The 15,621-nt window shown below is 39.9% G+C and overlaps 1 protein-coding gene across 1 annotated transcript in view; it reads right to left on the reverse strand.

Annotated features, from left to right (window-relative positions):
- Positions 1 to 995: 995 nt before the first annotated feature.
- LOC143037391 (uncharacterized) overlaps positions 996 to 15,621 on the reverse strand; it is a 42,416-nt gene continuing 27,790 nt past the window's right edge. The window contains exons 8-15 of the mRNA XM_076205529.1: positions 14,391 to 14,486; positions 13,949 to 14,226; positions 13,849 to 13,886; positions 6,602 to 6,781; positions 6,251 to 6,484; positions 4,367 to 4,462; positions 3,353 to 3,492; positions 996 to 3,239 (exon numbers count right to left, since the gene is read on the reverse strand). Of these exons, the coding sequence (XP_076061644.1) occupies positions 2,585 to 3,239; positions 3,353 to 3,492; positions 4,367 to 4,462; positions 6,251 to 6,484; positions 6,602 to 6,781; positions 13,849 to 13,886; positions 13,949 to 14,226; positions 14,391 to 14,486 (1,717 nt within the window). The 3' untranslated portion in view covers positions 996 to 2,584. The remainder of the gene's footprint in view (positions 3,240 to 3,352; positions 3,493 to 4,366; positions 4,463 to 6,250; positions 6,485 to 6,601; positions 6,782 to 13,848; positions 13,887 to 13,948; positions 14,227 to 14,390; positions 14,487 to 15,621) is intronic.

Consider the following 15,621-nt stretch of genomic DNA (forward strand, 5'->3'; position numbering starts at 1 on the left):
TTCTTCGGAACAAATGTAATTTTCGCAGGAAAATTAATTTTTCCCTGATACAAACCTGAGGTACTCCTTACCTCTAATGGCCCTCCTCAACCACCCCTCTAAACAGTTCCTTCTCCTTGCCTGACAAACCTTGTGCTTAATTTCATATCTGGCTCAGAGAATGGAGTATAGTGTGCGAGACTTGTGGTGGAGGGGAAGGGCCCCCTTGACCCAATAGGGCCCCTTACTGAGGATAAGCATTGCCCAGACCCACATAGTGAAGATTTTAATTTAGCGGTAGAATATTTGCGCTACGCGAAGTATCCTATTGTAAGGAGTACCTCAGATTTGTATCAGGGAAAAATTAATTTTCCTGCAAAAATTACATTTTTCAAAGGTCTTGATTGCCCCTTCCACAACTTTTTTGAAAAATAAATAAATGAATAAATAATGATAAATAAATAAATACAAAAATAAAAATAATAATAATACACACACATACCAAGGGCTTTTTCCTCTTTTTCAAGGGAGGTAGCTCAAGTTAAAAGGCATAAAACAACTCCCACCCATTTCATATCCACACACTCCACTCCCATTCACCATCCCTCCCACTCTCTTTTCTTGGCTCCTCACCCACTGCCCTGGATCAGAAACAATGCAGCAGGACACAGCACATGCACAGAAAGGGTTTATTTAATCGGCAACTCCCCCTCTCATAATAATAACAACAACACAAATCATTCACCAATATGTTTCCATGTGAAATTTTTATATGTCAAAATTTATTTACCAGTTTTGGTAACATACAATAAGGTTGATATGTATTAATTAGTGAAATATTAGCCTTGTCTGTACATTTTTTGTACATGGCTTACTATTTTGGAACATATTTTGTAATATATTTACTTCAATTGCATCTTCCAGTAATCGCTGACAATGATGTTGTGGCAAATTGCTTTAAAAGTTAATGAGAGGTTGAATTAGATTTCATATTTTATTTTACAACACTGTCACAATATTGTATTTACATGCACACAATCATATATTTTTTCTATACAAAACTATCTTGGATATAGTATCTTCCCCCAAATGTACAATGAAACATTCAAACACTCTCCCCAAAATACTCTAGTAAAAAAGAGGCATCTTTTAAAAGGGTGTATTGTATATAACACCAAATATTGTAAAAACTAGTGTTGACATCACTGTATGGGGCAGAAACATAGAACATATGAGAGGAAGAGTTTAAATGTGTTCTAGATGAAATGTCTGAGAATTAAGGTAGGGGTTACTATAGTGGCTGGATAAAGTGAGAAATGAGGTGAGGAGGAGAGCAGGGGTGGAAAGGGAGTTGGGAGATAGAGTTGATGGTTTGGACATATGGAAAAAATGAGTGAAGAAAGATTAGTAAAAGAGGTGTGCAAGGCAGAGGTGGAGGAAGTGAACATGAGGGGGCAACCAAGGATGAGATGGATGGATGGGGTAAAAGGGGCATTGGTAAAGACAGGAATGTCTGTTGAGGAAGGAAGGGAAAAGACAGAAGATAGGGGCGAGTGGAGAATGGTTGTGTATGGATGATGCTGTGATGCATGGAAGGGAGTGGGTTGGGGTTACGGGGGTGAGGGAGCATGTGTGAATGGTATTTTGACACAGCCTTGAAGGGATTTCTCCCCGTCTTCTCTTTTTCTGCATGAGGGGATGTGAGGGGGGTCCTGACTAAATGAAGCAGCCTTACTGTGTCTTGCTGCATTGCTTCAGACCCAGGGTAATGGGTGAGATGCAGGGATGACCAATCATCCAAGAGCCAAGAAAAGGGGGAGGGAGGGGTGCTAAATGGGTGGGAGTGGACTCATGCCTTTGACTTTGGCTACCTCCATTGTAAGAGGGAAAAAGTCAGTGGTATATGTATGCCTTTCCCTTTTTGGCTACCTCCCTTGTAAGGGAGAAAAAGCCTTGGTATATGTATGTATGTATATACTAATCAAAACCCACAATTACCTTTACAATATGGGTAACCAACAAAACTATACTTTTCATGTGTAAATACACAGATACTAAATGTCCTTTTCATTCTTACAAAGGGGTGGCAGAGTCAAAGCATACATTCATACCACATCCATCAAAAAACACAACTGTTGACTCTCCTATCTTAGCTCCTAGTGGATATTGGGTCATCCCTCTCCCCTGCTCACTGCAATGTACAAAATCAGAGCACATCTACAGCAGGGGTTGACAGTTGAAAGTTGACTTACCCTCCAAGGTTTCATTACATGTTGATCCCCTTCCCTTGATCTACTTGAGAAAATACAGAGCAAACGAAAAGGAATACTTTTGGGCCATGTTATTCCCTCATCCATACACAACTACTCATCACTCACACCCGTCTCTTGACATCTTCCCTCCTTCATCAATTGACATTATTCCTGTTAAACCCAATGCCCTGATTCTTGGTCTTCCCCTCGGATTCACTCCACCCACCTTCATCTTCCACACTCTTTTTTGCTGGCTCTTCATTCCAAGGTGACATGCAGACAATACTTTTAATACAGTTTGTGGGGGTATCCCTATGGACTAAAGTCAAACATCACCCACCTACATTTACTCTTCAAGGATTCATAATAGGAGTGAAATACAATTTGAAGTTCATTTTATTATGATTCCCATAAGATATAGATACATTTCCTACAGTGGTGGTATAAGAACCATGCTCTGAACACTGTATTTCAGTGTTTGATGGAAAGACACCATGTATGGAATATGCTCTACCCTTTTTCATCACAAATGGTTTCTTTAAAGTGCTAACTCTTTCATTCAAATATGATTCAGAGCAACTTCCACTTAAATCATCACATATATTTGTTACCAGTCTAGGTAAGTCAGATTCAATTTGGTAAACCATTATGTCCTCTGAAGTTCTTATTTCTGAACTTATTTCATATTCCACATTAGCTTCACATACAAATGTACGATTACACTTCCCAACTTCTCCTAAATCAGCCTTTAAAATACCCTTCCTTCTGTGAATGGCTGAAGGGTTCAATGGTATTGACTCTGGTATGGTTGATATATCCTTACCCCGAATGCACTTCAAGATGTGAATACACTCTGTGTGACTAAAAATATCCGTATCAATGACCTTATCAATGAACTCGTCACTGGACATGGTCATAAACCGCACTTCCTTCAAAAGGTCTTCAGTCTCCTTCCGTAGAGCACTATTGCAAGGTTCCTCTTCTCTCTGGTAAATCTGAGCTTTACCCCTAAAATATGCAGTATAAAATGAGAAAGTTGTATGTCATCATTCCTGCTTATCTTGCAAAGTAAAGCAATAAAAATAATTACCATGATGTTATAAGAAAGTAAGAGCACTCACCAAGTAATGATGGCATTTAATAAAACCATTTCTGATGACACCTCAAGGTCCTTCCTCTGCAGCAGATTTTTCATTGTTTCCTTCCTGAGCATGGACACACAGTCAGCACCCATGACATCATCAGGTTTCTTATCCAATAACTGACCAACACAGGATTAAAAAATAAATAAATAATAATGATAAATAAAATTACTTCAACTGAGATCTAATACTGCATGGACAGCACCCACTTTGGTCTAGAAGTTTTTAGGTCACTAGAGCAGCATTTCCAAACTTTTCTGACCTCAGCAACCCCTGTTGTCTGGCCTAAGCAGTCCAGCACCTCCAAACTAATATCTTATTGCTAGATGGATTAAGGAAAGTGTATGTAGCCTAGGCATCACTTCACAGTATCCCAAGTTGGGAAATGCTGTCCTAGAGCCAAGGAAGTGGTCTCTTTTGCCACATAGTTATGACCTGGCTTTTCATGTAAGGGTAGTGTGCTAGTGGCATCAAGGAGTTGTACTGCATTTGTTTCTCTGAGCTCTGTCTGTTTAAGGAGTCAGGTGAGCTCAAGTGTTTGAACATATGAAGAATTATATATGAAACCATACTATTAACTCTAATTCTATGGCTGCCCCAACAATTACAACTATTCTTTGTCCACAAAGCACGAGTGCTACTTTAGCTGCTTGTACCTCCACACTGTTGTAAAAGTTTCATTCATGAATAATATACTTTGTAATTAATATCTACATTCCTGCCAAACCACTTTTTCAAAGACTTAGGGCAGCTCATCAAAAATACATGACTTGGCTACTATAGGAAGACTTTTTTGTACATTACATTATTGAAGCATTTAGATATCTAAACTAAAAGTATCTACAATAAAAAAAAAATGTAGCTAAAAGAGCATCAAGACCTTATCAAACATGAAACAAGTTTCTCTGATAATCAAAATGTTTGAACACCCTGGCCAACAATTAAGAACTTGAATGAATTTGCACTACTGGAAGGAAATGGCACAGTACTCACTTCATTACACTTGTTATTCATATTGAGGTCTTCATACAACAATGATGCATCCAAAGCTACCAGAGTTTTTTCTTCTGTCAGGTTGGATATGATATACTGCAAAGGTACTTGATATCATGAATAAAACATTACAATGAAATACATACATATACCAAAGGCTTTTCCTCCTTACACGGGAGGTAGCCAAAAAACAAAGGCATAAAATCCACTCCCACCCATTCCATCCCCTACATACTCCACTCCCATCCAACCCCCTACCTCCCTCTTATCTTGGCTCCTCCTGGATGATGGGTCATCCCTGCATCTTGCCCACTGCCCTGGGTCAATAGTGTTACAAGACACAGCACATCCACAGCAAGGCCGCTTCATTAAATCAGCGACCCCCTCTCCATCCCCTTATGCAGAAATGGAGAAGACGGGGAGAAATCCCTTCAGGCTGCGTCAATTTATTTTTCACACATACTCCCTCACCCCCACCCATTCCCTTTCATGCATCACATCATTATCCATATACAACCATTCTCCATTCATCTCTATCTTCTGTCTTTTCCCTTCCTTCATCAACAAACATTCCCCTCTTTCCCAATGCCCCTTTACCCCATCCATCTATCTAATCCTTGGTTGCTCCCTCATGTTCACTCCTTTTACCTCTGCCTTCCACACCTCTTTTACTAGTCTTTCTTCACTCATTCTTTCCATGTGTCCCAACCAACTCAATACTCTCATCAACCCTATCTCCCAACTCCCTTTCCATCCCCATTCTCCTTCTCACCTCCTCATTTCTCACTTTATCCACCCTAGTAACCCCATCATCTCAGGCACCTCTTCTCAAGCACATTCAAACTCCTCCTCTTTTTATATTCCTTGTTTCTGCCCCATACTGTGCTGTCGGCACAATCACTCCGTCATAGAATCTCCTCTTAGCATCCATTGTCAAATGTCTATTTCTCATTACACTTTTTAATCCCCCAAGACATTTACATGCTTCTTTCAATCTACATTCTACCTCAACCTCCACTCCCTTTCCCACCACATTTCACCCAAGTATCTAAAACTATCCACTTCCTCCAGTCTCTCTCCCTTAATACTCACTTCCAGTCCACTGCCACCTTCTCTCCCCGCACACCCCATCACCACACCCCTATCCACATTTACCTTCAAACTCCCTCTCTTCCACATTCTCCCAAATTCCGTCACCAACTTCCTCAATCCCTCCTTCAACCATGCCACAATGAAGAACTGGGAATATAATTTCCACAGAAAAAAAAAATGTAAAGGCACTTGGAACTATATATCTATTATGAAATCAATAGAGACCTATAATAAAAAAGGGACAAGTGGGTAATGCGTGAGTGGACGGTGAGCGTATGTCTTGGTCCGATCACCCACTTATACAGGATAAAGTCTTTTTAGTACATGTAAGCAATTAATATTCTGCTATCATATTCATCATTTATAGCAGGAGTTTCCAACCAGTGTAACACTATCTCCAAGGGAGCCCAGGAAGAATTCCTGAGAAGAAGGGTTGCAAAGCCTTGCTCAACTCAAGTGACTTGGAGCAATAATAATTCTCATATAGCTTATTGTATTGCAATCATCTTTTTTATATCATACCTGTTTTTCTTTCTATGCAAAAGTGCATTTCAATCATTATCATAATTGCTCCTATATATGGGGCGACCCTCCTCCTTATCCACTCAAAAGAATATACCCAGTAGATAAGAACCTCCTAGCAGGTCACATCACTCTTCAATTACACATTGTGCAAATTAAATGACAAAAAATTCAACAACTGTGAGACTGGAAATAGCATTTTCCTGATGGGTAAAAAATCAACATTAAATTAACTACATTCTCATTAAACCAATAACAAAATCCTCCTACCTCTGAACAAATTCTTCTGGCAACATCAAGCTGGTACTTGTGGGCTGCAGCATATACCTCTAGAGCCTCATCTATAGATTCTAGGTCCATGCTGTCCTTGTACATGCAGTCCAGAAGTCTATGGATTGCCTTTGGGGAGTCTTCATACAAAGTGAGCTCCTTTCCCACACTCATGGAGCCTGTAAGCATGGTCTCAAAAACAGGGGAACTCATGATGAGCACCAGCCTGTGGACCTGCATATTGTAAAATAATGATACAAGACAAGTCTCCCATTTTTTCTTCTTTATTCCTTTATCATTAATAATAATAATAACAATAATAATAATAAAAGGAAAATAAATCAATCTTACCTTGAATTTTTCATCATACTCTGGAAGGACAATTTCAAGATCAGTATGTTCACGTGTCGAATACAAATACTGTAAGCGCTCTGTGACATTTTGTAGTGCCAACTGCCATCCTCCATCCTGACATCTTGGTTTAACTGTGGTAACTGCTGACTCGTCCATGTCTGTTTCAACCATATAAACCTGTGTTCAAATGTAAAAACACATTAAACTCAGTGTTACACAACCATTCCTTTATCATATTCTCAACTAGATTTAGAATTTTTGTTAGAAACAATCACCACTTCTGCCCTTTTGGACAATATTGACACAAAGTACACCCATGTCTCTTCATCCAACTTTCGTCAATTGCTACTTGTGCAGACATTTGGCCCCAGGACAAATCCACTTCAGGAAGTGGCCCAGGACATAAAATGCCACCAATTCCTGAAGTGGGTTTATGTCCTGGGCCCAAATATCCCCACAAGTGGATGGCGAGTGTTGAATTAAGGGACCTAGGTGTATGTGCTAGAGCCAACATTGAGACAAAAATGTAGATTCAGAGGTGGTATAGGAGAGATTTAAGAAGTAGCAGAATGGAGGGACTGTAGACAGTAAATTAGTATCTTTTTTTTTTTTTCTTTTTTAATTAATCATCAATCATGGTCTATAGCAATGTAACACAAGGTCCCTAAAATATTTATTACACAAAACTTAATTAGTCAATACCACATTTGAGGTCAAGTGGGTTTATAAATTCCTCATGACCCTAACAGACTGGTGACAAAATGAAGTTTTACAGTTTTATCTTACTATTACATGTCTTAATAATTTTACCACAGAATACAATCACTCACTGTCATTACATGGTACAATGTATTACAAAGGATTACAAAGGTGGAGCATGCTGACAGGAGACCTTTTGGTCCATATCTAGGTCAAATGCAAAAAAATAAAAATAATAAAAAACTATAATAATATAAATAATAAATAAAATACATAAATAAATGCATAGGTATAGTTAAATAATAAACAAACAGGAAAATAGTAAATAATACATGAGATATTTCTAATAAATGAGAATCAAGCAAATAAAGATAAACAGACAAATGATAACAAAACAAATAATATAAAATAAATTATAATCATTACAGCATCTTGCTTAGGTGTTTATCTAGATGATTCTTAAAGCTTTGAACTGAACTACATTGCACTGCCTCTGCAGGAAATTTATTCCATTCATTAACTACATGGTTGGCAAAGTTGTTTCTACCCACTTCCAAATTAAATCTATTTCCTGACAGTTTGAGACCATTATTTCTTGTCTGATTCTCATTCAGTGTGAACATTTTGTCACTTTTGATGTTGTCAATTCCTTTTAGAATCTTAAAGACCTGTATCAAGTCACCTCTGAGTCTACACTTTTTTAGGGAAAATAGATTTATATGTTTTTGTCGATTTTCTCATGATTTATTTTTTATATTTGAAATCAGTTTTGTGGCTCGCCATTGTACTTTTTCCAATCTGTCAATGTCTTTAATGAGATTCAGTGACCATATGCAAACAGCATATTCCAAATGTCGACGAACTAACGATTTATATAGCTTGTTAATGAGTGATGGACTTTTGAAGTCAAAAGATCACGCAATCAGTCCTAGAATCTTATTTGCTTTCTCAGAGGCTGAAATACACTGCTTGGATGATTTGAGATCATTACTGATAATTACGCCAAGATCTTTTTCACTATTCACTTTTGTTAACGAATTTCCAAATAACTTGTAATCATACTTACTGTTATTTTTACCTATGTGCGTTACCTTGCATTTACTTGTGTTAAATTTCATTAGCCACTTTTCAGACCATTGCTGTAATTTATCTAAATCTTCCTGAATCTTCCTGAATATCCCCATTTATCAAAAACTATCAAATTATTTACTGGAAATAACACAGATGATAATGAACAAAGTAGCCAAACTCATCTTTTACAACAAAAAGCCACAAGACAGCTACTTCTTGCCTAATTCAGCTTCACTGGCTGCCTATAAAGGCAAGAATTGAATACAAAATTAATAGCAAGATAAAGTCTACAAACTATCACATACGCCTTCATAAAAAAAGTACCCTGATAGCAAAAACACTGTTTCTTATTCAGAATTATGTTATAAGTAGACTTGATTATTGCAACTCCAATTATCACAAACTATGAAATTATTTACTGAAAATACTATAGGTGATAATGAACAAAGTAGCCAATTCATCCTTTACAAAAAAAAAAAAAAAAAAAAAAAAAAAAAAAAAAAAAAAAAAAAAAAAAAAAAAAAAAAAAAAAAAAAAAAAAGACAGGGCTACTCCTTGCTTAATTCAACTTCAATGGCTACCTATTAAGGCAAGAACTGAATACAAATTATGTTTATTAATCTACCAAGTAGTGAGAAAACATTGTCAGACATCTAAGAGACCAACTTATTGACTTAGGTAGTGACCTAATACCTTTAACAAAACGACTCCGATCATCCACAAGGGCTCTAGGGACCAAGAGTTAACCTAGAACTTGGGAAAGATCAACCAATTGCCTAGCCAAGTAAAATATGCTGAAAAAGTTGAAATATTCAAGAAACACAAGACCCACCTTTTTGGAAAATGTTATGACCTTCACAACGGGGTCATCACTGCAGATCACATCATCTAAGTCTCCAAACTTCACGAGTGGATATTCATATACAATAGCACCAGTGTATTTTAAAGTACTTTTCCCTAACGAACTATTAAACCTAGGTACAATGACAGATGACCTACTAGAACGAGTTCTCAGGGAACGAGCATTTCTAACAAGTGTAAACGTGTCTGACAAATAACTGGGATAAGAGTCGTATACAATTTGGTGAACATGATTAAGCTTTAAATGAACAACACGTTTCTCAACAGGTAACCAATCTAACAGTTTAAAATGTGTATAATCTAGATGAGTACGCGGATGAAGTTTCAAAACGGTCCTGATTAGTTTGTTTTGGCATATTTGAAGATTACTCTTAGATTTTTTAGATAGGTTGCTATACCAGGAAGAACAAGCAGTCAATATGACACTGTACCAGGGCCGAAGATAGTAACTTCATTGTCTCTACATCTAGGTATTTTTGTATTCTTGCTAAAAAAAATTGTTCTGGAGCTGACCCTTTTAATTATTTTTTGTGCCATAACTTCTCCCGACACATATTGATCAATTTCTGTTCCAAGATATTTAACAACAGACCTAGGACTAGGTTGAATACTAGTATCATTACATTGGATATTGAAGTTGGGAGCATTATTGAGTTTTTGATTGGAGCCAAAGAGAATAGATACTGTTTTACCTAGATGTAGAGACAATTTGTTATCCAACAACCACTTGCTGACATTCAGTAACTTGAATCGGATGAGAACATTCCTTCATGTCATCCTTTCCTGATGATGATCTCAGTCCATTCACTCCTATTATTATGTTTCCTTCGTTCCACATTTCTTAAGGCCGGATTTCTAACTTACATATTTAAACAACATTTCAATTTACCTTTACAATCCGCTTCAAAGTTCAAGCTGACTGATGCAACTTTCAGAACGCAACTCTGTAACTTTGCCAGTACATGTACTTTCTTTACGTTTACAATCCTGTCTTTTAAACCACGAACCTTATCACAGACGAAGAAAACTGACATATGGACTAACAAAAAATGGATGTTATCAGGGATAACTATAGCAAACCAAAGCCATACAGTGCTTAGAATATACAGATCCATCGTTAAAAATTCATCATTCCATAAATGTTTATTATTAAAAGTTTGTTTCCAAAATAAAGAGGAAGAATGTAGGTAGCGTTTATCTGTATGTACTGAATTAGAGATCACTCGTGGGCGGGGAGTTGAGTGTGTGTATGCGTGTAAGGTCACAGCATTACCCATAGATCGGTTATATATAAGCTCTGAGCTCTCTTCTGGGAGGAAAATAGCTGTCGATCACGAGTCCAACACGTGATTCTAGACCATGGTGAATCACAGGAAATGGGGCTATAACGGCCAAGACTTCAATGGGTGCACAAACAATCAGACCTGAAATTATCGGTGCATACAGCGAAAGTGGCGGTTAAATCGAACAGCAAATTTAATATTATCAAGGAGAGCTACATGAACATTAACAAGGAGATCCTATGTTCCCCCTACACAAAGTTAATCAGACCCATCCTGGATTACGGAGCCCATTGCTGCATGATGACCTCACTAACTAAGAGATATTAAAATACTTAAGCAAGTCCAACACAGGACGACCAGACTGGTGCCAGAACCGAGGAATCACCCGTCAAATCTTTGATTCTTCTTGGTAGGCAGCTGAATAGTTTGGGTCTCTCATGTGTAAAACTGTTAGCGTGGAAAGATCTAAGTCGCTCAGAGACACCGAATTCGGGTATTCCTCCTCTGCAGGCTCTCCCATGTCTTGGATGATACAGTTCATAAGAACATAAGAATGAAGGAGACTACAAGAGACCATGAGGCCTTCACCTGACAGTTCCATGTCCATTACCACCTGCCATCCCCATCCATAAAGTTGTCTAACCGTTTCTTAAAACTGATATTTTCAGCGCTCGATACTACATGGTTACTAAGTTTGTTCCATTGGTTGACCACCTTATTAGTAAACCAATTCTTGCCTATTTCCTTCTTAAATCTAAATTTGTCCAGTTTAAATCCATTACTGTGACTCCTGCCCTGTTGTCTTAATATGATGAACATGTTTGCATCACCCTTGTTAAAGCCTTTGATCTACTTAAACACCTCTTGATATTCATGGAGCTCTCGGCAGTAGGTTTGGGCACTTGCCTCTCTAATATTTTCCACATATACGTGGTGGCGTACCGCTCTCTTCTGCTCTGCACCGAGCGAAGTTCCAGTTTTTTTTTAGTTCCGTCTAATAATCTTGATCTGTTCCAGTATTTACTTATCAAATGAACACCCTTTGATTTTGTTCATGTTGTTCAGTGTCTCATATCTTGTTTGGTGGCCACAGTTGGCAGACATATTCAAGTTTCGAGAGCACGAGCGACTTCCAGAGCGTTAGTAGGTGTTTGGCCTACCGAGTTCTGAAAGTGCGTAAAATCCAGCCCGTCTGCAGGTTTGCAGTCTTCGTAATAATGTCTATATACTCTTCAAAGCTTAGTTCATTGGCATAATAGGGCATTATTCTTAAATGTTCATTAATTGTATATCGAATCAGCTCAACATATTCGCTGTTGAATTTGACATTGCTTTCTCTTGTCCAGTCATTTATGGATTTAAGGTCTTGTTGTACGTTTGCTGTATCTGCGGGAGACTTTGTATTGGAAGAGATATGATCATCGCCAACGATGACACACGTGAGTACCTAATATCTTTATCTATGTCTCCAATCATGATTGAAAATAGTAAGGGTCCAAATACTGATCCCTGGGGGACTCCACTTGCAACATGGGAGCTATCAGACATTTCATCATTGACGAGTACCACCTGCTTCCTGTTGTGTAAGAAACTGTGCAACCATATACCCATTTTCCTCCAATTCCCAATTCTTTAGCCTTTCTTAAGAGGATATCACAGTCTACCGTATCGAACGGTTTGGCGAAATCGAGGCATATAACATCCAAATTGATACTCTTACTGACAGTCTCAGGTAGTACGTCATAATGCTGGATTAGGTAGTTGTGATACACATGACCAACCACTACAAAAACCGTGTTGTTCCTCATTGAATTTGTTACGGCACTCCTCCAGCCAATCAGAAACTCAGGAAAGCTCCCCGGAGATCCACCAGCCCTCTTTTATACAGTACACTACTATCTGTTCATTTTCTTACAGACATTCTTCCCCTCCCACAAAAACCGATCCCGCGCAAGCGTTTGGTCTTTCCTAGGAATTCAGAATTCAGTTCACACCTGGTGGCAATAGCCCTCTTTTATACACTAGTATCTTTTCATTTTCTTACAGACCTTCTTCCCCTCCCACAAAAACCGATCCCGCGCGAGCGAGCAAACGGGCGGTGGTCTTACCTTGCAAGTCGTAAGTCGTTCACTCTCGGGCACGACATCTCCAATCAGCAGTCCTCTCCAAGCTTCAAGTTGCCCTTCGCTCTCAGACTACGACCTTCCCTCCACGAGCTTAGTGTTCATAAAAACCCGAGTGCCTTAGTGTCTACGACCTTCACTCTACGAGGTTAGTGTTCATTAAAACCGTAGTGCCTTGGTGTTGTGAGTTTCATTTCCCTGCTGGCTTGCCCGAACCTAATCACAACACATCTATAGCGCAAAATACTATAACGGTTAAAATAATAGGAAAGTATAATTTCCCACTTACTGCTGAAATTATTTATAACTATCATGCATTTTTCTCTCTGGCTGAAGGTATGCGGCACACACATAGCACACCCCGAATATACGCCCGTGATTAATGGTCAGGTTAAGTAATGAAAAACGTTACCATGACCTGAGCGACGGCGTGCCTGAGTGATGGCGCAGAGCGACGGCGGAGCACCCCAGACCCCAACCGATCAGCACACGGGGGGTGGGAAATTCTACAATTGATCCAAAGTATGTAAACCATAATACATCTGATAACAACATGTCAAATGGGTACATTGGGTCCACTTATGGTACTGTTGTGGTTTGGTTCAGACAAGCCAGGGAAATGAGACTCACAATAACACTAACACTAAGATTTAATGGTTACTAGGCTCGGAGGTCACCGACGAGGGGTCGTAGAGGGAAGGTCCGGAGTGAGGGTCTCATCAAGTGTCGTGGGCTGGTGCGAAGGGCCGCTTGAAGCTTGGCGACGTTACTTGCTGGAGAGGACTGCGTCCGAGGCGTCTTGCTGGGGAGAACTGGTCCCAAGGCGACTTGCTGGAGAGAATTGCTGCTTGCAGATGTGCCCGGGAGAGAACTGGTCGTGTCGGCTTTTTTTTTTTTTTTTTTTTTTATTGATTGCAAGTATTTACAAAAGAAAAACTTGCGCGGGTCACAAACGCCTAAGCAAAATGCTGTGATGCCTGCAATTGATTTACTTGTATTCATTCATTCAATATCACTCATCTGTTCATTATCCATCAGTTTATTTTCTTTTTTACTATTTATTAATAATTTTTTATTAATTATTATTATTTGTGTTTATGATTTATCATTATATATTTATTTATTCTATTTGTTTACTTATTTATTCGTTATTATTTTTATATTTTGAATCAACAGGAACCCCTCCGAAAGCCACCAAAGTCCCTACGAGAGCGGGACGAGGTTCTTCGACGGCCCAAAAGGATCCTGCAGGAATATAGGAATTCCCGATCCTGAAACCTGAACGTCCCTACATCGTCAAAAAATACCTCGAGAAGGTCCAAAGGGCTTCCCAAAGGCACGAGGAAAGCCAGAGACGCAAGGAGTGTCAGCGTCCGTCCTCGTGCCTTCAGAAAAGATGGACCGAATTGCCCCTCGTACCAAAGGATGGACCAAGGAATCAAAGCCCAAAGACCGAAGGCCCGAGGGAAGCCGGAGGGAAGGAAAGGGATCAGGAGGTCGTCCCTCCACCTCCCACTCCAACGGACAGCTTCCCCATCGGGATCCCCGGGCCTCTGAAACGTCGGCGACAGCCTCAGGAATGGATCTGCCAAGACAGGACGTGCCTGAACCTCAACCATCCATTCCTGAGTATCTGCGGCCTCTGTCGCCGCCCAAAGCCCAAGCCCGTGGTTCCACACAAAGTCCCTCTGCAGGACTTGCTGAGGTCAGAGGAATGGCGCCTCATCATTTTCAGCCCGGAGAACTTGCTCCTGGCTGTAGTGGTGCAGCCCTTCCTCTTCCTGTTCTCCATCACCAAGCGGGTCGACGGAAGATGGCATCTGAAAGTGCTGCGTCCAAGAGTGGCTGAAAAAAGAAAAAAACAAAAGAATTTATGAAAAAATGAAGAAAATTTAGAAAAAAGAGAACAAAAGCCCAGAAAAAAATATATATATATATATATATATATAAATGCCTAAGCCCAAAAATAAAACAAGTTAAAAGATAAAACAGAAAAGGGGGAAAAATATAAAGCCCACATAGAAATTTGGGTTCTCAGCCCTGCGTGGCTGAAAGCGCCGCCAAAGAGATTACTTGAATCAAATCTGGAAAGATCTTGGGAAAGTGCGTCCATCCGACGTCAAGACGCCCACCTCCGAAGGCCTTTGACCCCCCAATGGGCGAAGAAGAACGACCCGTTGGAAACGGACCTCGAGAGCGCCTATCTCAAGACGTGACTTCTGCGGACAGACAACCTAAGAGGGACGGAGGAGCTCTTCTTCGGGACTTTGAAGGAACGCCCACACTAGGAAGGGCTGAGGGACGCCGCAGAGCCAGGAGCGTCCTCTGACCTTAAAGAAAGAGCCGTTGACCTTAAGAGCCACTGGAAGGAACGGCGCCGTTGGAAAGCCCATAAATGACTTGGAACGAGTTTCAACTCTTCCTGGGGACTGAAGGCCCCCCTCAGCTGAATAAAACCACCCGGAGGAGGCAGGATTAGAACTCAAAAGTCGACTTTGAGAGTGACATCGCTAAAAGGGATCATTTCTAGCTGACTGACTTCCCTCGAGATCCCTGAAATGAATAAATTCACCTGTCGGAGGCCCAGGAGACTTGTAATGTGTCTTCGTCGATGAAAATGACAATATGTTCGAAAACGCTCACCATTCTTGTAATCTGCCTTAATTAGTGCACAGCCAGCCAAGGCGAAAATGCAAGAGCTACGAGTGGAGACAATGGGAAAGGCATTTAGATCACCAAAGAGTCGTCTTCTGGTTCAAGAAGGTTTTCTTTTATTTCCGTTTTCTTTTGTATCGTGGGCGAAGGAAAGAAGAGAGAAAGAGGGAAGGAAGAAAGGAAAGAAAAGAAAGAGAAGGGCAGGGAGGGAGGAAAGGAAAGGAAGGGGAATGAAGAAAGGAGGGGAAGAGGAGAAGTGAAGGGAAACGAAAGAAGAGGACGGGAGGGGGGAAGAGCACATGTCTCCGATTTGGCCCAAACTTAC

The sequence above is a fragment of the Oratosquilla oratoria genome, chromosome 22, assembly GCF_046742065.1.
Source record: "Oratosquilla oratoria isolate Oo_2021 chromosome 22, ASM4674206v1, whole genome shotgun sequence".
NCBI classification, from domain to species: Eukaryota; Metazoa; Arthropoda; class Malacostraca; order Stomatopoda; family Squillidae; genus Oratosquilla; species Oratosquilla oratoria.